Here is a 22,990-nt window from a genome sequence, read left to right as displayed (position 1 = left end):
ACAAAATTATTGAATTTATTTTTAAGTTTAATGAAGGTTGAAGAATAAATTTAATTGCATAGTTATCTTTAATAATTGTACATTTAATGAATAATGTATTTAATTTCAAAGTTTTTTGAACAATAATAAATTTAACTAATAATGTTTAATTGCTAAGTTTAGTTCCACTACAGTTTTCTTTCTCTGAACGAAGTTTTTTAATTTATTTTGAAGTTTAATGAGGGAGGAAAGAATTAATTTAATTGCACAATTTTCCATAATATTTGTGCATTTAACTAAGAATATATTTGGTTGCAAAGTTTTATAACAATAATAAATTCAACTTAATATTTAGTTGAAAACCAAGGTAGAATTGTCAGACAGTTATTTGGTTTGCAATACAGCTTTTATTCTGTGAGCGATTTGTTTGAACTTTTTAAAAAATTTTACGAATTATGTTTAACTTTAATGAAGGATGAAGAATAAATTAAATTGAAAAGTTTTTGCGAACTATTATAAATTAAATGCATCATTTAATTTAAAATTTAATTCCAACAGAGCTATGTTATGCTAAGACAGCTTCTTTCCTGTATACAAAGGTTTTGAGTTTAAATTTTTTTTAAATTTTTGTTTGACTTTTATGAGAGTTATGAAATATTTTGATTGGGAAGTTTTCTCTAGCATTAAAAAGTTGTGTATATTTAACTGTTATAACTTTTTCTTAAAGCAACTGTTTTGAGTTGGAAAAAATTTTGAATTTATGCTATGTGTTATGCTATATTTCAGTAAAAAAATATTCTCTAATAATAAACTTAATATTGAATAACTTTAATTGCGAATTCGATTTAGAAGTGACGAACTAGTTAATTCCAATAAAGCATCTTTTATTTCTCTAAGTGACGGTTTTGAGTTTACAAAAGCGAGTCTTTTATGACAGTAATAGAATAATTTAATTGAAAAATTTTCTCATATAATATCAATAACGTGGAATAACTTAAATTGCAAAGTCGATTTAGAAATAATAGAATTAGTTACCGCCAGTCCAGTTCCAATACAGTCCCGTTTTCATGAATAACAGTTCTGAATTTAAATTAATTTTGAAATTTAGGTTTAACTTTAATGAGTGATGTAGATTTGATTGAAATTGTACAATTTGTTTCTCATAACAATAAATTTAACATTCAAAATATCTTAATGACTAAATTTATTTAGTAATATCTACACTGAAGAAAAAAAACATGATCAAAACCACCAGAATATGGTAAAGTTTACCGCGTTTCTGCCTCTATGGGAAAACTAAGAGCTAGGTAGTTTTAACCGAAGTGCTTTGTTAATGATCTTGGAAAGTTAACAATAAAATATGGTTTTATCATGCGTGACAAAATTGATAAATCAAGTAAATTTTGCAGATTTTATGATGTAACTTTAGATCAAGGCATAAAAACCGTTTATTCGGATAAATTTACTTTTCAGTTCCGTATTTTTCTCTAGATTTGAAGTGATAAGAACTAAAATTTTGAAAAACAGAATTTCCAGTAATTCATTACCGTATGAATGCCAAATCAATGGTTTAAATACCTATATCATTATCGTACAGTAGTGTAATTTTTCGCGAATTTTTTTTCTCCATTTAACAATAATCTATGAACAATTTTAGTCATTTGAATGTTCTTTTGAAATAAAAGGGGGGAAAATGCATATATATTGAGAATTTTATCATATTATTAATTTTAGGTGGCAACAGACTCGTGGGAATCAAAACAATTTTCATTTCCGGTTGACAGTATCATGGTGGTAAAAGAAAATATCCTCGCGAGTAGCTCAGGTATTCCTTATCAAATATTCCCACCTGTCGAAAAATACACCTAAATGAATCGTGAATGAAAAAAACAAACCGTGTGTATGCTTTGTAGATCATAAGTCGCTTCATCTGTTAGCTAATTGTCCTGTTCATCCTCCGTACTTGGCGAAAAGCAAAGCATTATCTTCCATCAACAAATAAGCACATCCTGTGAGGAAAGTATTATGCATTTTGAAAAATATCAGGAATTTTTTTCTTCATAGAAAATGCAATCTACCGTAAACGATTTTGGCGTGTCCGTGGTTTGTTAACCAATTTTAGGCATTTAACAGGTATCGTTTGGCTCACGAAGCATTTATCAAAGGTTACTAAATAAGAACCATGCATAAATGATTTAAAAACAATAAACATATATTAGTAACAAAATAAATATTTGTTTTATGAATTAAACATATCTTTATACTGCTAAGTGTTTTTCAATAATAACGTAATTTTGCTTTTTGTAAGTGATATTTAGATTAAAGTTAGCGATAGAATTTTAAAAAAAAATTTTGTTTTAGAAAAAACTTTTTTTTTTAAACAGACTGAAAAGGAGAAAATAAATTTAGTTATGTTAGACCTAAAACGAAAAATGTAGATCACATCAATTTTGGAAGACTTAGGAGGGTTATGGTATATGTTAATTACGATGGTGATACTCCCTACGTTTTACGTTTCAAGTCTGACAAACCAACCTTCTTAAACTACTTCATAAACGTAGTGTTTAAAGTTTTAAACTTTATTATTTTTCTCATTTTAGTTTTGTATCTTTCAGTTTAGTTTACGTTGGCAAGTTGTGAAAATTTCTACTTGCGATAAATTTTACTTGAATCATTTATCAATTATGAATTGCACTTGCATCAAGCACAGAGTTCCAGTTAAACTTTCAGCTCTCTGACTAATCGAAAAATGATCGAAATTTTCTTCTATGATTTATTCTAATTAGCTATAAAACAATGATATAAATTCTATATATAGTGGTCAGGCAACACTTGAGATTCTTATTATGAACCAACAATATGTTTCAGTTCAGTTTTGAAAATTCTAACGAGTCAAGAAGTGATTGAAATTTTGGATTGGTGATATTATGATAATAAATTCTGAGTTGTGAAGCAATTGAGACTTGTATTGTCACCTGACTCCGGAACTCTTGGAAAGATTTATTTGATCAATTTGGTTAGGAAGGGAAATGTTTTTGATTATATAATTGGTGAATAATAATTGGTGATAAATAATTGGTGATAAATAATTGGTGAAATGTTTTTAAATTACAAAACCATTTCTCAATTAATTGAGAACAAAATATTTTTTTTTAAAAATATCTCGTACTCTTACGGGAATAGTAAGATTGATTATTGGTAAAATAAACAAGAAATTCTCTAAACATTCTGTTTCTTAGAAAATCATCACTTATTCCATGGAGCTTACTGGAGTTTAGTCGGGCATATCACCACGAGGGTTAAGTTGAACTATTGTTAATGTTTATTGTTGATGTGGATCTTACTTTTATTTGCTTTTCGCTGCAAAAGATATGGGAAGTGGTTTTACTAATGACGTGTGGAAGTGTTTGTTTTTCATCGATGACAATTACAGTGTCCAGTATACGCATCAGAGATCATATGTGTAGATGCTGACCATACTATTATAAATATAGAATAAATTTGCAGTTGCATTTTTGTTTGCTTTAAATGTTTATAGTTATTTCAATTAAATTGTGCGTTGATAATCGTGCATTTGCGTTGATCTAGCTTGAAAAATTTCGTGAGAACTGAAAAATTTACGGTCTTTGCAGCCAAGAATTAGATTTTTTTTCTCGTGTATTTTTAAATTTTTTATTTTTTTTACCGAATACATGCGTTGTTCGTGAATCAATGTTTTTATTTAAATGACAATAGAAATGGATGATGTTATTATATGTTTTTGCTAGTGATGTTGCAAGTTCATGCTTCTTGGTGCTATTTGCTTTAATTTCAACTTAATGGTAATCATTAGATATTATAAATAAATTACCTTAAAAGCTTTTACACAAAATAAATTTCAACCACCACAATTGTCACCCTATAAATTCTATTTAGTTATTTCTTTTTACAGAACCCTATCAGTTTAATTCATTCATTGTGGGTAAAGTTATTAACTATAGACTTTATGAAAAAAAATTGTTGTTATCTTCAATTATCTTAGCTTATTATTTACTGTCATTTTCTTTTTGCTTTAGTCTATAATTCCTCGTAATGTGTGAAACCAAAAATCTGATTGTGGCTAACGTTAATTATGATGATAAACCATGTTAGCCTTAACAAAAAAAGTATTAGTTTCCTTAGAAAAGTGATTATTTACTATTTCTTTCTTTCTACTTTAGTCTATATTCCCTCGTAATGTGTGAGACCAAAAATCTGATTGTGGCTAACGTTAATTATGATTATAAACCATGTTAGCCTTAACAAAAAAATGTATTAGTTACTTTAGAAAAGTGATTATTTACTATTTCTTTCTTTCTACTTTAGGCTATATTCCCTCGTAATGTGCGAGACCAAAAATCTGATTGTGGCTAACGTTATGATTATAAACCATGTTAGCCTTAACAAAAAAAGTATTAGTTACCTTAGAAAAGTGATTATTTACTGTTTCTTTCTTTATACTTCAGTCTATATTCCTTCGCAATGTGTGAGACCAGAAATCTGATTGTGGCTAACGTTAATTACGGTTATAAACCATGTTAACCTTAACAAAGTATTAGTTACCTTAGAAAAGTGATTATTTACTGTTTCTTTCTTTCTACTTTAGTCTATATTCCCTCGTAATGTGTGAGACCAAAAATCTGATTGTGGCTAACGTTAATTATGATTATAAACCATGTTGGCCTTAACAAAAAAAGTATTAGTTTCCTTAGAAAAGTGATTATTTACTATTTCTTTCTTTTTACTTTAGTCTATATTCCCTCGTAATGTGTGAGACCAAAAATCTGATTGTGGGTAACGTTAATTATGATTATAAACCATGTTAGCCTTAACAAAAAAAAGTGTTAGTTACTTTAGAAAAGTGATTATTTACTGTTTCTTTCTTTTTACTTTAGTCTATATTCCCTCGTAATGTGTGAGACCAAAAATCTGATTGTGGCCAACGTTAATTATGGTTATAAACCATGTTAGCCTCAACTAACAAAGTATTAGTTATCTTAGAAAAGTGATTATTTACTGTTTCTTTCTTTCTACTTTAGTCTATATTCCCTCGTAATGTGTGAGACCAAAAATCTGATTGTCGATTTGAAAAATTATCGTTGCCACAGGAGACAAAGAAATTTCGAAACACCTAAAAGGCGTCGAGCAATGACCAAACGATTTTTCTTTACGCGTTGTTTTCTGCCAAGCGATAACTGATGGTAGGTCCCATGTTACCCAGAATAGAAGCATTTGTCTTTTTCTACGGTGGTCCGCCCTGCGTTTATTTTTCATCGCATTACTCTGTTTACAACTTTGAGTAAGCAACGGGTATTTCAACTCCTCCAGCTAGAGCTTTTTAATTTTTTTTTTTACTTCTTGTAGAATCGCATGGCATCTGTTGTGCTTTCTATGTTATGTTTATAATTCTTCTTCTTATTTCTTAAAGCACATGCCCACTGAGTTATTTTTAGTTAGTTTTCTTCTCGGAACAATTGCATTGTGTTGTTATTGGGATTTTAAAACAGTTTAAGGACTGTGACTAAAGTTACTGTTTACGCAATTTCCAGGAAAAAATGTTACTTGGTTTAAAAGAAAAATGCCATTCAATTTTTTATACTTATCTGTAGTTTTCAATTTTTAAATGTCCTCACTCTAAGAAATAACTTTTGCCGATTCAACAAATTCCATTTTGTTATCTTGACACACCGTCAAGAAATCGTATGAATTTTAGCTAGAAAGTGAGCTTTGAGTTTTTTTTACGATACTTCTCTTAATAAATAATAAAAAATTTTTGGTAAGTCAACAATTAAGTTTTTTTTCATTATTTTTGTTTTATTCTGAAAGTTCTATAGCAGATTTTAATTTGAGTTTTGAACCGTTTGCTCCGCATGACGTGATGGTGCAGGGGTAAGAGTTTCTTTTCGTCAAGATGGGGATGGTTCCGGGTGCTAATTTATAATTCATCGGATTTAAAATACTCGCTTTCTCTTTTTTGTCGATTATTCTCTTGGCTATAGTTGGTTCCAATTATAATACAAGCTTTTATTTCTTTTAAAATTTGCAACCTAAACTAAAATAAAGCCAAGAATCAAGTTATTTTTGCATATTTGTATTTAGGAAAACACCAGACAGAAGAGCATGTTCGTTGAAAGTCGCTGGATAAAAAAATCGCATCCTGGGTTGTTCCTGTGAATGACTGAAAACGGATTCGCACGCATTCCATGTAGTTCATGTTGTATTTAATTAACAACTATGTAATTGTTAGTATTAAGCTTAATATTTTTGACGTAATTCCTGCCCTCAAATAAGTAATTAAGAGATTAATATTGTGCAATAGTTAATAACAAAAGCTTATTAATAAGGAATTCTGTATGCATTGCAAGAATCTACTAAGTTATGATTGCATTAAAATAAGGAATCATTTTTATCACAAAGTAGATTTATAAGCATTAATATAATGCAAAATTTGTCTACGAAAATTCACATGTAAGGAAATGTGTCTCCATAAATGGAATGCACAAATATATAAATGCATTATTGAAGTATTTGCAACAAAATATAGATATATAAAGCTATAATGCATTAATGTAATGTCGAATTCGTTAACAGAAATTCACACGTCGGGAATGGTGCAAAAAATGGAATTCATAAATGCATTGAAATGATAATCATTTTTAACGCAATACACTTGTACGAAGTCATACACGCATTTTAAATTCTGAAACATGAAAACTAATTCACGCATGCATAATTATATATGCTTTATGGTAACATATTGCTGTGAATTTGTGATATTTTTGGATTGCTGCACATTCTAACACATTGATGCAGTTTTGAATGCTGTATTCTGCATTGAAAGAATGCAGCAGCAATATATCAGAATGCAATGCTGTGAATACGACTGTAAGAGGGAAAGATTATTCTGAAGTCAATCAACTTTCCCCAGGCAATATAGCTATCAGCCATAATAAATTTTATTTGCCCTTTTTCGCCATTTTGCTTTTTCCTTTTTAAAGGTGTATTTTTCTGTTATTATTTTAGAAGCCTTAGTAAAAAAAAAATGGGGCCTTTTTTGTTTTTGCAATGGTTATGGGCCCCAAGTTAAGGTTGTAAGAGGCCCTGGTGAACCCCCTTCCCCTCAAAACTAACAAAGCCGGCATCTTGCAGATGCTCTCTGAGGGAAATAAAGGGACGAACATCGGCAGACCCCTCGATAAGATTTCATAGCTGACCTTGACTTTAGACGGTGGAAATGTCTTAGAAAATGAACTTTTTCATCTACCTCCTTTTTTAGGAATTCTGGAAACCAGCATGGAGTCTTGTTCTGATTAATAGCTTCGATTAAATTGTTATTTTAAAGTCAAATATATTTTAAGGTCAAAGTTTCTGTTTGACTATACGTTATATGAAATTTCGCAAGTAGTTAAAATGACAGGTTTTATTTAGTGTTAATTTAAAACCTTTTAAATAGGAAAGCGAATTATTTGGCAAATAAATATCGGTGTTTTTTTTTTCTTTTTCTTTTTTGGATTTAAAAATGCTGTTATGTTAGGTTTAAATAAGCTGTTATGCTACTAAATATGATGTGCTATGGCTAAATATATTATGTTAGGTCTAAATAAGCTTTCATGATGTGTCCAAATATGCTAACTATTTTATGTTAGTTCTGAAATATACGATTTTACTTTAAATTAGTATATTTAATTATATAGTATAATTAATTATTAGTATATTTAATTTATATTAAATATTTAGTGCTTAATTTAAAACATATTAAAAACGTAAATATTTTTTAGCAAGTGAATATCAATGTTTTTTTTTTTTAAATCTAAAAATGGTGAAATGTTAGGTCAAAATAAGCTCTTATCCTAGTTTTAAACATGCTATATTATGGCTAAATATATTATGTTAAATCTAAATAAGCTGTTATGCTAGGTCTAAATTTGCTATATTAGGTCTAAATATAGTATGTTATGTCTAAAGTATACTGTTTGATTCTACATTTTTTACAATTTCGCTCGTTAACGTTTAATTGAAACCTATTGCAAAGAAAGAAAATAATATCTTAATCTAGCGGATGATTTTTTAAATTTTTTTAAATTTAAAATACGCTGTAATGTTAGATGCAATGTGCATTACAGCGTGCATTAGGTCTAAATATGTTTATTTAGTATTTAATTTAGGATCTATTAAGTAGAAGAAAAAAAATTTCTTAAGAAACTGGATATTGGAGATTTATCAATAAATAGACTTATTTTTAGTGGATTAATTGATCTTATAATGGCAAAAAAAAAATTTCATACTTATACAATGTTCTATTATAAATAAAAAATTAATAAATGAAACACATGTATCAGCAAAGACGTAATATTTTTTGCTGAAAATATTTATAAACGATGAATTCGATAACTTTTCGAACTTTCTTCTGATTTTCTTAAAAATTAAATAGCTTGTATGCTATGTATCTAATTTTTGTTTACTGAAGTTTTATTGCTTTTATTAAAGTATTTTAATCATGTTGTGGAACATATACCAAATAGATGATATTAAAATTAGGTCTGATAACTTTAATTGAAAAACTATAAACGTTATAAAAAATTTCCTATGAACAACAATATAATATCTATAAACGACGAGTTCGATAACTTATTGAACTTTCATCTGATCGTCTTTAAAATTAAACAGCTTACATCTAATTTTTTTTAATGTTTTATTACATTTAGTAGTTTAAGTACTTTAAACATGTTGTCTAATGTATACTAAATGGTAATATGAAAATTAAATTTTGTAACTTTAATTGTAAAATTATACATGTTATAAGGGCTTAGGGCCTATAAAAAAGACACGTTTTTCAAACTTGCTCAAAAATTTTAATTGAAAATTAATAAATTTTTTAAAAAATTTCTTTAGAAAAACGTTATTGGTCAAACACACGACGATTAAGATGTTTCTGTTAATGAAGTGTTTCGAATAAATTAGGCGGAGTAGAATTTTTCTGATTGATTTTTTGGCTGTGTTCTAGTTAAAAATTTCAAAAACTTGTTAAGTGCCTACCTCGAAACTATACCAAGAAACAGTTTGATGTTAAATATCACCTACGGCAAATGTGTTACTATGTCCCTCAAGCCTATATGCTGTATAGTTTTTTTGTGAGTTTAGTAAAAATAAAAGTTAAAATCGTTGTCTTGGCTAGGATTTCTACTTTTAATTTTTATTGAATAAATACACTTTTCATATGACTTTTGATGTCTAGCATTTTTTGCCTAAAAAGTTACTATAAAAATATTTGAAAATAAACTGTTTTAACTTTTTTGAACTTTTCTGACAAATATTTTTCGATATGTCCCCCCCCCTTTTTTTTGCATTTAAATTAGTCAACAATTATTTGCTTCTATCTTAAAAAGTGTCCACAATCTGTCTTACCCTTACATACCGTAAGTTTTTAAATCCATTATATTAGTAGAAGATTCTCAATACATGTTTCAAGTTCTTTAATAATCACGCATTAAAACAAAAATAACTCCTAGTAATTCCAAATGTCGAACTATGTCATGGATAGCTAAACAGAAGTACACGTGCAGAGTTTTAACACTGGAAATTATTAAAAAGTCAACTTATTGAAAAAAAAAAAAAAAAAAGAAGAGAAGTTTTTTTTTTTAAAAAAAAATGACGTCTTGCCAAAGTACGTAAATCATTAATTAAGTGCCGATTATTGAATAACTACTTAAAATTATGTGGTTCAAAAATTCGTTTTTTATTTTAAGCACATCCTGCCTGGCTAAACCCTTAAAAATGTTTATTAACATTGAAACATAAGATTCTACTTAGTTTTTATTTATTGTTTTATTTTCTCAAAATTTCATCACTATTCAGGATTATTTTTAAAAAAAATTTTAAAATTAAAAAATTATGTTTTTTGAAACTTTGCCTAGTTTGCAAACCATTAATTATGTGCTGATTATATAATAACTACTTAAAATTATATATTTCAAAAATTTGTTTTTATTCTAATACTAAATATCTAAACACTTAAAAATGTTTTTAAAACCTTAGATTCTACTTAGTTTTTATTTTATTTCATAACCGTCGTTGAATAGCTGAATTTTGGGTTTACGACTTACGTTCAACTTCATAGCCTTGTAATTTTGAACCCAATCCAGAAGACAAGGGAATTCCTTTATCAAGTTTTGGAAGAAATTTGCTTTTGTCTTAAACTTTTTGACAGAACTAACCCGCATTTGCGTTACATAGAGAGGAAAACGACAGAAATATTCCTAGGTTACCCTTACTGTAAGGGGACTCTAACCCGTGATCTCTCTACCACTGAGGATAATTTTTCGTCATGACTGTGGTCGGTGCGAGCCGGGTGCGAAATTCGTATCGATCCCATCGATACGAATTTCCAAGCCAGTGTTTCCCAAACTTTTGACTTTTGTGTACCCTTTCTAAATTTTTCGTAACTCTGTGTACCACTAATTAAAAAATGAATGTATTTTTTACTATAAAAAATTGCACAAAAATTAAAAATCACAACTGGCTGTTGATACCACTAATTATTAACTGTTAACTCAACAAAAAATAGCCAATAGAAAAATACGTAATCGTAAATTTTCATGGATAGCTTTATTTTCAAATAAAATTTTGCGAAATTTTTGTTTGTTGCAAGATATGTTGCATTAGAGCGCGTACCCCCGCTAAACTGTTCCCGTACCCCTAGGGGTACGCGTACCACTCTTTGGGAAACACTGCCCTAAGCCACAACGGCTCAGTTTTTATTTATTGTATTATTTTTTCAAGACTTCATCACTATTCAGGGTTCGATTTTTTTAAAAAAATGATGTCTTCTAAAACTTCGCCAAAGTTTGTAAGCCATTAATTATGTGCTGATTATTTAATAATTACTTAAAATTTTATGTTTGAAGAATTAATTTTTATTTTGAACACATCCTAAAACTGTCTGAACCCTTAAAAATATTTATTAACATTAAAACCTAATATTCTACTGTGTTTTTATTTATTGTATTAATTTTTCAAGACTTCATCTCTAAATGGGCTTTCATAAAAAAAAATCTAATTACGTGATATTTTGTAATCAGCACATAAAAAGCATTTTTTGCTTAAAAATCTATAATTAGCCTATAGTTAATATTTTTCAAAAAAAAATTCATAATCTGCTTATAAATGACATTTATTATCTTCAGATTTAAAATTTTTTTTTAATAATATTGACAGTGGCACTCATAATTTTTATTTAGATAGTGGCACTCTTAATAATTGTTGATATGATACAGAAGTTCCTAGAAAGTTTGGTCACCCAACTTTACCAACTGTTATTAAAACTGTTTTAATTTTCGGTTTCTTTTTAATCTTTAGAAGGGCTCTTTTAATTAAAAAAGTAGCAGTTGCTTTCGATTTAAATCAATTCTTTTACAACCTCACCAATAGCCATTGGGTCACGAATGAGCGGTCAAACATTCGATAGAACAATTGACTCGGAGGAGGAAGGATTGTGTACATAGGGGTGCATCCAAGATACTGAATCAGGATTAAGCGCCCTATGCAACTGAAACAAAATTCGATCGAACGACTGGTTACTTCTCGATCGGTTCGAAAAAATGCGTGTTTCTTAATTCAACTGAAACGTTACGAACGTTTTTTATCACGTGACCAGCACGATAGCTTGACTTCGAAGGTTGAGGTTCGATAGAACTTCTCTGACCAATCACAGGCCAGAATTGTATCGTGGTGTTTGTTGACGATTACAATGGCGGATTTTTTACTTCTTTTACGAAACGAAAAAATAAAAAATAAAATCCCGAGATATTTACGGGATTATATGAATCCTCTTGATCTTTCAGAAGAGCAATTTATAAGCCGCTATCGCTTGACTCGAGAATCTTATTTATATGTGTGTGACTTGTTAGAGAGCAAAATAAAGCTAAAGACATCAGGCCATACCGTTGAACAACAGGTAAGATATTTTTGTTTGTTTACTTTTTCTATCTCATGTAAACTGTAAGCAGTAATTTAACATATTTATTACCCATTTTAACTTATATCTTCTATCAGGTCAAAAATCTTAAAAGTTTGTGTAGTAGAAAACATTACCTTGCACTTAGTAAACAGTAAAGGATTACCTTTCACATTAATTTTGAAAAATATTGTCACTGTAATCACTTATGCTATGTCAAAACGCATGGGCCCTAATGGAATAAAAAAATTTATTTACACTTCCGTTTTGTTATTGTTTTAAGTTGCAAAAAAAAACTTTAATGTTTAGTTTTGAATATTATTTTTCATCAAAATATTTATACAGTATAAAATTTCTAGCTTCAAGTTTTGATTTATTTTTAAAGCTATTATGTAATGATTTTAACAAATATTTATTTTAGCAATGAATATATCTAGAAATAAATCATTTACATCATGCCAATTATTTATATCATTTATTTATTTGTGAAAAAATTTGATTTTGAAATAAATTTAAAGATTAAAGAAGTTTAATAGTAGTATATTCTGGAACAGAAACATGTCTGGGCTCTCTCTCTCTCTATATATATATATATATATGTGTGTGTATATATATATATATGTGTGTGTATATATATATATATATATATATATATATATATATATATTAAATAATGGCTAATTTAAACTTTATTTGGTTATTGTGTTTGACAAATTTCTCTAGCATATAAGACCTACTGGTATTAGTAGTACTTTATGTTAAATAAAGTACAATTTCACGAGTGATGGTTTGTAAAAAGAAATTTTTTTTATTAAAATATTATTTAAATAAAATGCTTTTTGAAAAGTATGTATCTATGCATGTGTACTACTTACATCTAGAAGGTAAAGGTATTTTTAGTGTGCACAAAAAAAGAATTATCTAATTGGTAAGGTGTGAATTAAATGTTACACTGTGTGATTATTTTATTTCTTTTTTTGATTTATCATAAGTCACTGTTTAGATGCTCTCAAGAATTTTATTTACTTATTAAAATATTTATATTGTTTGGTTTTCTAGGTATTAATGACTCTCAGTCTACTTGCTTCAGGATCATTCCAAGGCGTGACTGCTGACAGCAAATTTTCAGAGATGTCGCAGTCATCAGTGTCAAGAAGCTTGGGTAGAGTGACGAAAGCTCTAGTGGATATACTTCCAATGTTTATAAAATTTCCTTTTACTGACCAAGAGAAGCGGAACACAAGAATGAAATTTTTTGAAGCTAGTGGCTTTCCAAGACTATTGGGAATAATTGATGGGACACATATACCGATTCAAAGACCGCCATCAGATGACTGGTTTATGTACATAAATCGAAAAAGCATTTTTTCGATTAATGTTCAATTAGTAAGTTAATTTAATTCGTTGATTTTATTATAGTTGTAAATTATTAAAAATTGGCAAAATATACTTTTTGTATTTATGCAGATATGCCGCTCCGGACAGAAAATAAATAATGTGAAGTGGTGGTTTATTTATTGTGATTCTTTGTTTAATAAAATCGATTTTGTAAATTTTTATCCACCACCATTTCAAAGTAATTTGCAGGGTTATATATTTCAGGCTTATATAAAAAATTTTTTTCATAAATTTGAAATTCAGTTTGTAGTTATCTACCCTAATATAATATATTTATTATAAGAAATATAATAAAACAAAAAAATGTTATATAATTAATACTACTACAACATAATAAGGTAGGGACTACTGACAAATTAAAGCTTCTGTTTACTGAAGTTTAGCGCAAGTAAGCACGAGAATAACCGGGATGTTGCCAGTGCTTAACTTTTGATTCCACCCCCATCGGTACTCGGCTACAAACACAAAAGCAAGATATTTTGATTTGAAAAAGAGTATGAATGGGATGTTTTAGCATTTGTGCACCAAAAATCAGCAGTTAGAATTGTGGATTACGTATACTGCTTATTCATTTTTTGACACCCATTTGATTTTTTTTGGTTTGTATTTGAAATTATATTTTGAAAACAGCTACACGCTTCCTTGCAACAGTATTGCTCCCCCATAGGGGGCGTGCACCACAGGTTGGAAACCACTGCTCTACTTGCTTGTGTGTTTATCCCACGAAAATAAAAATCAAAAATACTTAACATTTATTTATTTAGTCTACTTAACATTTATTTTTTTGGTAGTCTACTTATCGACTTAAAATTTATTCTTAGTGTTCTCAAATATTAGCATAGTTAAATTTTATTCAAACTCTTGTGAACCGGAAATCATTAGGAAAATTCGACAGCATCAGAAATATTTTTTTCTTATTTTTAAGAACTTTAGAAGATTTACTAATTTTACTCTACTTCTATTTAGGTATGTGATAAAGATCTGAAAATTTCAAATGTGGTGGCACGGTGGCCAGGTAGTGTTCACGATGCATACATTTGGGCTGCCTGTGAATTGAGGAGAGTATTAACATCAGGCACAGATTATTTAATTGGAGATGCCGGATATCCATTAGAGCCTTGGTTGTTAAAACCCTATGATACTCCCACAACTGCAATTGAAGAAAATTTCAATAAAAGACTAAGATCCCTCCGGAGTTCTGTCGAAAGGTGTAATGGAGTATTAAAATCAAGATTTAGGTGTCTTCATAAATCAGGTGGCAACTTATTATATAGTCCATCTAAATCATGCCAGATAATCATGGCTTGTTGTGTGTTACACAACATTTGCATTGAAAGAAATATTCCTTTGTTGGAGTATATAGAAGATGACAATGATGATGACGAACCAGATGATTTGCCAACAAATACTAGTGTGTATGCTAGAGGGTGTTTGGCACGTAGTTCAATAGCTCAAAATCTAAGCGAAAGATAAAGAATTTTATGACTCTTGTTTGCTAATAGTGTTATTACTTACAAATATGGTATAATAATTGTTTGATGTAGTACATTTTTCTGAATCTTTTGTTTAATATAAAATTTGTAATGTCTGAACAAACTCTGTAATATTGTCTTTATTTAGAATCAGAATTAATTCAAGGAACATCATATTTTTTAATATTAATAAATTGTTTAATATGTTTTCTTTTAATATTAATATAATATAATTAAATATTATAAATTTAATATTAATTTAAAAATTTTTTTCAAAAGCAATTTTATAAGCAGAATATCATAATTCTTTTATTTGCAAGAAATTAGATCAATGTCTTTAAAAAATGTCCTAAAAAATAAAACATTTTTGGTGAACCAAAAAAAAAGGCGTTTTCTTAGTCTACTTGGTAACAAACATGGAAACAAAATTAATATTACAATTTTATTGCTCTGAGAAGCTTTCGGTGTTTAAAAAAATCAGAAAAGATTAGAAACTAATTTGAAGAGATTAGAAACTAACAAACTAAATAAGATTAGAAACTAACAAAAATATAAGACAAAATTATGACTTAAAATTATAAGACAAAGGCAAAATGTATATTGTTCTTACAGAAAAAATAAGCACTGTAATATTTATTACCAAACATCAATTAGTGAATTTCATAAATTTTAAAGCATAAAATTTTATAGATATGTAAAATAGATGGATAAATAAACATGGACATTAGTAATGGTCAAATAAAATAATTTTATTTCATGGAATTTCATTTATCATTTCATCAAAGTTGACACCCATCTTCATGCACTTCAATCTGGTTTTTACTTCCAAAATTCTAGCCATTCTCTCCTTAACTTTCAAGGATCCCCTTTTAAGGTCTAAAAGTTCTTGTACATCTGATCCCTTTTTTAAAGACCGTTGCTTCCTCCGAAATTTTCTTACTCTTGAAGTAGAGCCTGTAATCAAATTTAAAATAGAGATTAAATGGCAAAAGAAAATAGCTTAAAAATAACTTACAAATGATATATGTTTCTTCAATCTAATTTTCATTTGAATGCAGTGAAAGTTTTTTATTAAGCACATGCTTAAATAATTAATTGGAGCTAATATATATTAACTGCCAGCATTTGATAAATTATTTTTTTCTGGGCAACAGAATTACAATTACTTTTTCAAAAACTTATCACATTTAAAAATTTATTTTTGATGATATAACACTTGAACAACAGTCACCACCCTATAATGATCATTAAAGTTCGAAGAATAATGTTTCAGTTGTATAAGGGTATAAAACAATATGACAATAGTTTCATTCTGAATAATTATTTTTTTTCTAATATAATAAATTGAATATTATCAGTCAGAGGTTTACAAAAATTTATATGCTACATCAGAATATAAAACGTGTTTTCATTAATTGTGAGTTCAAATCTGTAGATTTGGGACAGACGTAACTTTTCATAAAGTCACATAACTTTTTGGACTGTATGTTAATTATTAATTTCTTTAAATACATTTTTGACACATTACATTTATGCTTAGCTAAAAATGAAATATGCATGTAGAAAGAAAAGTTATCATCTTTTCATTATCTAAATTATTCTATTTTTTAAATCAACATTTTATAACAGAAAATATTATGACTGTTTAGATCTTAAAAATTAACAACGAAATGCAAATCACAGTGTAATGAAACAATCCACAAAGAGATAATTTTTACTTTTAATAGAAACTGGAGTTTTTTCTGCTTGTGGTGTCATTTCTGTTAAGTTGTATTCCTGGCTAGTAGAGGCCAATGGAGGCACAACTGCTGCATACTGGTTAGATTTACCATCATTAATGAAAACCGAAGAATCAATATCAGAAAACTCAGGCTCCACTGCTGATAATTCTTCGGGAACAACCTAATAACCACAAAGAAAATTTAAAATAATTAAAACCATAATAAAAAAAAAAAATACTATATGTATTTCAGCTATATAATTTTAAAGTAAATATTATTAGCTGATAATAAGTTCTGTTGTTAAAATTTTCAAGCAAATTGCTTAAACTAACAAAGAAAGGACCTAACAAGAGCTGTGTAAAAAATTGAGTAACTGTAAAGCTTTGTTGCAAGAGCAAAAACAGTGACACAGCTAGAAAATTAATAATGTGTGAGATATCTCAATAATAGTTTAATCTTTAGAAATATTCAATCACCATTTTAAAACATCAAATTATATATATATATATATATGGCAAAATCCAGATACTTTTGTTAAAAGAAATTAAATCTAGCGTGAACAATATTTGCTGATAAAAGTTTATAAAGCATTATCTTGATAACTATATGAATATATTTTTTAAAAATAAAATTCGAACCATTACTTGCATTCCTAACTAAATAAATTAACTAATTCTAAGGTTCAGTACTATAAAATTATCAGTAAAAGTTAATAAAAGCAAATCATTACTAACCTGTTGTTGAAGTGAAATAGAATCAAGGTTTGAACAGAGTGGCACACCACTGAAGGCAGCAGGACCCAAAACATCGATAACACTTCTGTCCAATTCACTCAAAGGTGGAGCTGGTGGCCCGCCACCTGTCCCTGATTTATATTTATTTATGGCCAAAGCCTTTTTTCTCACTCTACACTTCAGATCTTGCCATTTTTTTTTAATTTCGGCTCCGGTCCTTGGCTTGCCGAAGCCATATGATGAAATTTCTTGGGCCAATGAATCCCATTCCTTTTTAACGTCATTTTTTGACTTTAAAGTTGACGAGGGACTAATATAATTGCTAATTAAATCCTTTCTGCTTCTTAATAATTCCATAAGTAAATTTGTTTCCTTTAAAATTGCATCCATGTTTATAAAAACAATTTACGAAGTATCACTGATTCAATATATCGAAAATATATGTTTATATAATCGTAAAAAGTCACAGTTAAAAAGTATTAGTTAAATTTATTTCTGGAACGACTATCAATTTTTTGATTGGCTGATAATTCTAAGCTATCACGTGACCTCTCAAAATGATGACCCGCTTCGAATGGTAACCCTTCCAGTTCGATGGCGCGTAAATGTTACAGTTGAATTCGGAAACCGGTCACATTCGAATAGCGAACGAACGGGCTCGATGAAATCGAATCGAAGAGGCGCGTTTCAGTTGCATAAGGCCCTAAATGTCATGCCTGATCGCATAGCACATCCCCCCTGGCTTTGGCATTTAGAAGTATGCAATTCTAAGCTTAAAATAAAAAAGGAATAAATAAAAAAAATTGAGTAAAATTCTTTGTTGTCTGCACAGAGAGGGAGTTAGGAACGTTGTGCATGTTGTCATGACGTCAGAGCTCAGGGGTTGAGATGAGTTGAGTTGAGGCCCCTTTTATAGGAGGCTTTCTCTCAAACCACTTTTTTTTATCCTCCTTTATATCAGGTGAATGAGGCACTGGGTATGGGATGACGCAATTTGTTTTTTTGTTTTGTTTTAAATATTCTAGAATTGGAATGATATTTCGTTCGGGGGCAGTGCATGAAGTAAATGTTTTTATTTTGAGGATACTTTAATATTTATTTACTGCATTGCTTATAGAGTGGCATTTTGTAGACTGGATAAGCTCAAATGGATATTGGTTTACCTCGTGCAAAAAAAAAAAAAAAAAAAAAAAAAAAACATATTAAGGGTAATTTCCGGTCGTTATAGCTTCTATAAATGTTTTCTTCTTCTTTTTTTTTTTTTAATTTAACGTTTTTTTTATAGCCTAATAATTTGAATATAAAAGTTTTTTTTAAATTTTTTTTTATTTATCGGACGCAGCAAGAGAAAGACATCGTATTTAGCCTTAACGCTCATTTTAATGAAATAAGCTTCCGCAAGCATTAAACGGTGTTTTTTTTTTTTTTTTTTTTTTTTTTTTTCAAAAAGTATTCGTTTTTTGAAGTCTGAAGATGTTAAATTTGTTTTCATAATCCGAGTCTAATAATAATCCGAATTTTTTTTTCAAGATTTTTCGGAATGCATGATTTTTAAATTTTTTTTTAACTTGCTACATCTTTTTTCAAGAAAAAAAATTATTGGGAAAAAATAAGTTTCTCAGTATTAAAAAAACTGTATCAATAATTTGGACGCTGCGAGCATTTTAAGCAATGCAAATTGAAAAAGTCTTCGATCATTACGTTGTCTAATACTTCTAGAGAATCAGGTCATTTTAATGCATACCGGCAATATTTCAATAGCCATAAAATACTATTAATATCCCAGAATTTCTCTCATTAGCTTTTTTAAAAACATTTTAGAATATATAGAGATAAATATACAAACCTTTATTTATTGTGTACAATAAGTAAATTTATTTAGAAAAAGTTTGTCCATTTAGTGTTGTGTTATCACAAAAAAGTTAGGCTTCAGTAGAAATTTTAAATAAACGTGAAATTTCTTTCATCTTCTCAACTTTTAAGGTATAAAAACTGGGAAAATAGTTTGTATATAGAAAAAGTTTAAATTGATTTTTTAGAGAAATCCCTTTTATTATTATTATTATTGTTAAGTGAATTTGTGGATGGCAGATCAAACAAAAAAATATATATATTTACATTATTCTGCATATTTTAAATTTAATTTCAAATAATTAATGTTATAAATTGTGTGAAACAAAATGCCCACCTATAAAATTCTTTTAGACATGCGAAACAACCGACGTTATATTAAAAATAATCTCAAGAAATTGGAGTGGTAAGATATTACTTGATTTAAACTTCATTCGCTTCAAAAGCATACAGTTTGGAAATAACAGTCGACATGTTTCAAGCGTTCAAAAACGGGCTCTCATTTTCAAGATTTACCGAACGTGAATGAGAAGAAACAAAAGTGATTTTAAATTGAAAACGTATAGTTGCTAACGAAAAACGGAAAAGAGGTGAGAAACAAAACAAGAAAAACCTCAGTAGCCGATGAGAGTAAAAATAAACATGTAAAAACAGAACAAAAAAAATTACATTGTATTATATCTTTGCTGGGGTTAGTTTCGGTTGTGCCTTGAATTTCTTCAATTTCCTTTTGAAATGCAGTTATTCCATTAACTTGTTGTTGTACTTAATATGGAGTTGTTTTATATACCGCCATTATTTATTTATTATTAATTTTCTTTAAATATATAAAAATTTTAATTCATCAACTAAAAATTCATTTTTTGCTCATCTAATTATTTAAATAAATATAGCAACAAAGAGCAACTTAGACTATTTTCAGAACAGAAAAAGATGAAATATTTATTTATTTTTGTTAAATAATGGTCAATCATTGTTAAAGATTTAGAATCTTTGACTATGTCAATCACAGGGATAATTTCATTATTTTCTACGAACATTAGTTTTAAGGCCTGCCAAATTGTAACGGCCTGACCCGTTTGAAAAATTGCTGTAGAAAGACTATTCTCGGCCTTAATATACATTTATAATGATTTAAGATCAAATATGAAAACGATTTATAAGATAAATTAAATTTGTATTTGTGAGATTATGTCATTATTTTTTTGTTGCTTTTTATGATAAAAATTTCAAATTAAAATCTGAAATTCCGAAAGGTACTTACACAATATAGCACGTTACAAAATCGCGTTATGTATAACTATATATATACATAACTATATGTACATGACTATATATGCTAAATAGAAATTGAAATTTCCAGAGCCTCCGGGCAGCCGGAGCATCGAATATTTTTAGGCTCCTGTTTCTTACGTGGTACAGTTTAACATCGAATCCAAAATGCAATTTAACAGATGAAATAAAAGAAACAGTCTGATATGATCTTTTTTTAAATTAAAAAAAGACATCCACTTTTTTTTAGTTCGGGATTGGCAGGAAGCATTTATTATTTCTCATATATATTCAATTAAATCTATTCAATCAATTATTATAGCTATTCAATTAAAAAATTTCAAATTTTATTTGAGTAAGCTTAAAATTATATCTAAGCTTAATCAAATAAATAGTATAAAAAATTTACTTAATATTTTAATTTATCAAACTTCGATTGAATACAAAAGTTTCAATTTTTAAACATTTTTATTTTATTTTTAACTCTTTTTTGTATGCACAAGGAGTTATGAATCATTAATTCAACATCAATTCTTGTTTTTTTAGGTTAGTAAAACTTAAAACTTATAAGTTGCTGGCAAATATATTGTTATTCTTGTTTATTTTATATAAAAATTTGAAGTAAAATTTTTATTATAAAAATAGTAAATTATCTTTATTTTTAAATTTGAACATGAAATCATTTTTAAAAGTTTAAATAATTGCTGGTATAGTATTTTTATTTAAGATAAATTAATCGTTTCTTTTTACTTCGTTAGTTCTACAGTACTATAAAAAATTTAACGATTTTGCTAGAATTTTCTAATTAATGCTTTCTATTGTTTTAAACAATAATTAAATTTGTATTTATTCAAAATAATTTATACAATTCTCTTATTAATTACCTGATTAATATTACTCAGTTCCCTAATTTGTTTTTTATGTAAATATAATACTATTCTTCCTCTTAATTAATTAAATTTATTGTTTTACGTATAAATTTAATCATAGTTCGTTAATAAACCTTGTTAAAATATGAACTTAATATAGACTGCTTTTCCCACCTTTTATTCCATATGTTAATTAGAGCTTCCTAGAATTTTAAGCAAAGTAACTAAACTTAAATAATGATAACAATAATTATAAATTAATAAATAAAATTGAAAACGTATTAAATTAAAGTTTTGAATTTAATCATTAACTATAATAAATTAATGCAAACCCGATTAGGAAAATACCCCAATTATGAGTATACTAAAAAAAAAAAAAAAATTATTTGGCGGGATATATCCCTACTTTGTATACAACTAACGCAGAAGAGCGAATCTTTAGGGGGGCCCGAGTTGATTTGGTGTTTAGAAGGGGCCTCTCTTGTTGTAAAGGGGACCATCGTCCGGATGTTTGGTTGCTAGGCAACAAAGGGGCCATTGCATTGGGGAAGATCTCGATCCCCGCGAATCGTAAGCGAGGCGCGCTATTTTTTACTTATTTGTTTGTTTCCCATCATTTCATTATAATTCATTTCAGAGTGCGGTTTTTTAGAGTGCGTTTCACTTTTTATAAATAAAAAAGTACAAAAAGAAAAAAGCTGAGCCGATCGGGCGACGGTTTGCGCGACTGCCTCTTTAGGCATATTCACTTCGTAGGGTGATGAGAGCAGTGTTAATACCTAGTGCAGTTTTTATTATCACTTGCTCATTCCTTAGGCATTATGTGGATTATTGAGTAATGATTCCTTTTTTTAATTAATGGAGGTTGAGGTAAGTTTTTGATTAATTTAACTAATTACTTTTTTTTCAAAATTTTTTTGCAAATTTAGAAAATATTATTTTATAGGAAATGTGTTTTTTTTTAATTAGTTACTTAATAGCAGAAGGCATTAAAATATTACTTTAATTTTATAAATTTAAGTTAAATTAACTTTGTTTAAATTTAAATTGTCTGAAAAAGCTGTATCTTAATTATTTTATCTACGTACGCTTATTCTAAACTTTGTTCAAATGATTTGTTTATAATTAATGTTTGAAGTTAAAACTGCTTTGAGATTTTTTCAAAAACGTTATTAAAATATTATTTAGAGCAGTTATTTAAATTACTTATACTTTATGATTTATGTCATTAATTTGCGTTATTAATTTTTTTTGCAATTTTTGCTATTTTTGAATTTTTTAAGTAGGATTTCTTAAGAAAATTATTGCGCTTTTGTTTGTTATACCGCATATGCTACAATCTTCGTTGAAATTAATTATTTTAAATCAAAATTTCATTAGAAATTTTTTTTTAATTTCTATTATTAAAATAACTTTTTTCATCTTTCTAACTTTCATAAATAAACAGGAGTCTTTTAGATTAAGTGAGATGTAAATAATATTTATTTCGTATTTAAAATTTTGCTTCTCAAAATGTAAGTTTTTCAACAACTTATCTTTTTCGATGCTCTTGAAAACTATAATAAAATTTTAACAAAGAAAAAAAATATCGCGATAAGAAAAATATGTATTCACATCCTTATGTAATAATTGAAATAATAAAAAAAATTAAAATTATAAGACATTGCGCTATATACAGAATACTACTTTGCTAACATGATTTTAGTTAAATAGCAGTTAAAAT

At 27.9% G+C, this 22,990-nt stretch overlaps 3 protein-coding genes across 15 annotated transcripts in view; 2 read left to right on the top strand and 1 right to left on the bottom strand.

Moving 5' to 3' along the window:
* LOC122269725 (putative nuclease HARBI1) overlaps nucleotides 1-14,944 on the top strand; it is a 122,952-nt gene extending 108,008 nt beyond the window's left edge. The window contains exons 1-3 of one of the 2 annotated variants that reach the window (XM_043044144.3): nucleotides 11,609-11,950; nucleotides 13,010-13,336; nucleotides 14,315-14,944. In XM_043044144.3, coding sequence (XP_042900078.2) covers nucleotides 11,744-11,950; nucleotides 13,010-13,336; nucleotides 14,315-14,821 — 1,041 coding nt within the window. In that variant the 5' untranslated portion in view covers nucleotides 11,609-11,743 and the 3' untranslated portion in view covers nucleotides 14,822-14,944. Of the gene's footprint in view, nucleotides 1-11,608; nucleotides 11,951-13,009; nucleotides 13,337-14,314 lie in introns of those variants that run through there. The other variant, XM_087152140.1, reaches the window with a different exon arrangement.
* A 604-nt stretch (nucleotides 14,945-15,548) lies between these two features.
* Nucleotides 15,549-17,800, bottom strand: LOC122269726 (uncharacterized). Its single transcript, XM_043044146.3, has 3 exons — nucleotides 17,276-17,800; nucleotides 16,539-16,722; nucleotides 15,549-15,774 (listed from the first exon to the last, which is right to left on the bottom strand). Exons 1-3 carry the CDS (start codon nucleotides 17,663-17,665, stop codon nucleotides 15,575-15,577), a joined length of 774 nt encoding a protein of 257 aa, XP_042900080.2. The 5' UTR covers nucleotides 17,666-17,800; the 3' UTR covers nucleotides 15,549-15,574.
* A 3,953-nt stretch (nucleotides 17,801-21,753) lies between these two features.
* Nucleotides 21,754-22,990, top strand: part of LOC107437615 (forkhead box protein P4) — a 297,109-nt gene continuing 295,872 nt past the window's right edge. For 6 of the 12 annotated variants that reach the window (XM_043044143.3, XM_071186859.2, XM_087152137.1 and 3 more), the window contains exon 1: nucleotides 21,754-22,137. The gene's annotated coding sequence lies outside the window, so the exon portion shown is untranslated. The remainder of the gene's footprint in view (nucleotides 22,138-22,990) is intronic. The other 6 variants (XM_071186863.2, XM_087152136.1, XM_087152132.1 and 3 more) reach the window with 2 other exon arrangements.

Source organism: Parasteatoda tepidariorum, chromosome 9, assembly GCF_982258835.1.
Source record: "Parasteatoda tepidariorum strain Cologne lab strain chromosome 9, Ptep-v5.0, whole genome shotgun sequence".
NCBI classification, from domain to species: domain Eukaryota; kingdom Metazoa; phylum Arthropoda; class Arachnida; order Araneae; family Theridiidae; genus Parasteatoda; species Parasteatoda tepidariorum.
The sequence above is the reverse complement of the archived record's forward strand: the minus strand, read 5'-3'. Positions and strand labels throughout refer to the sequence as shown.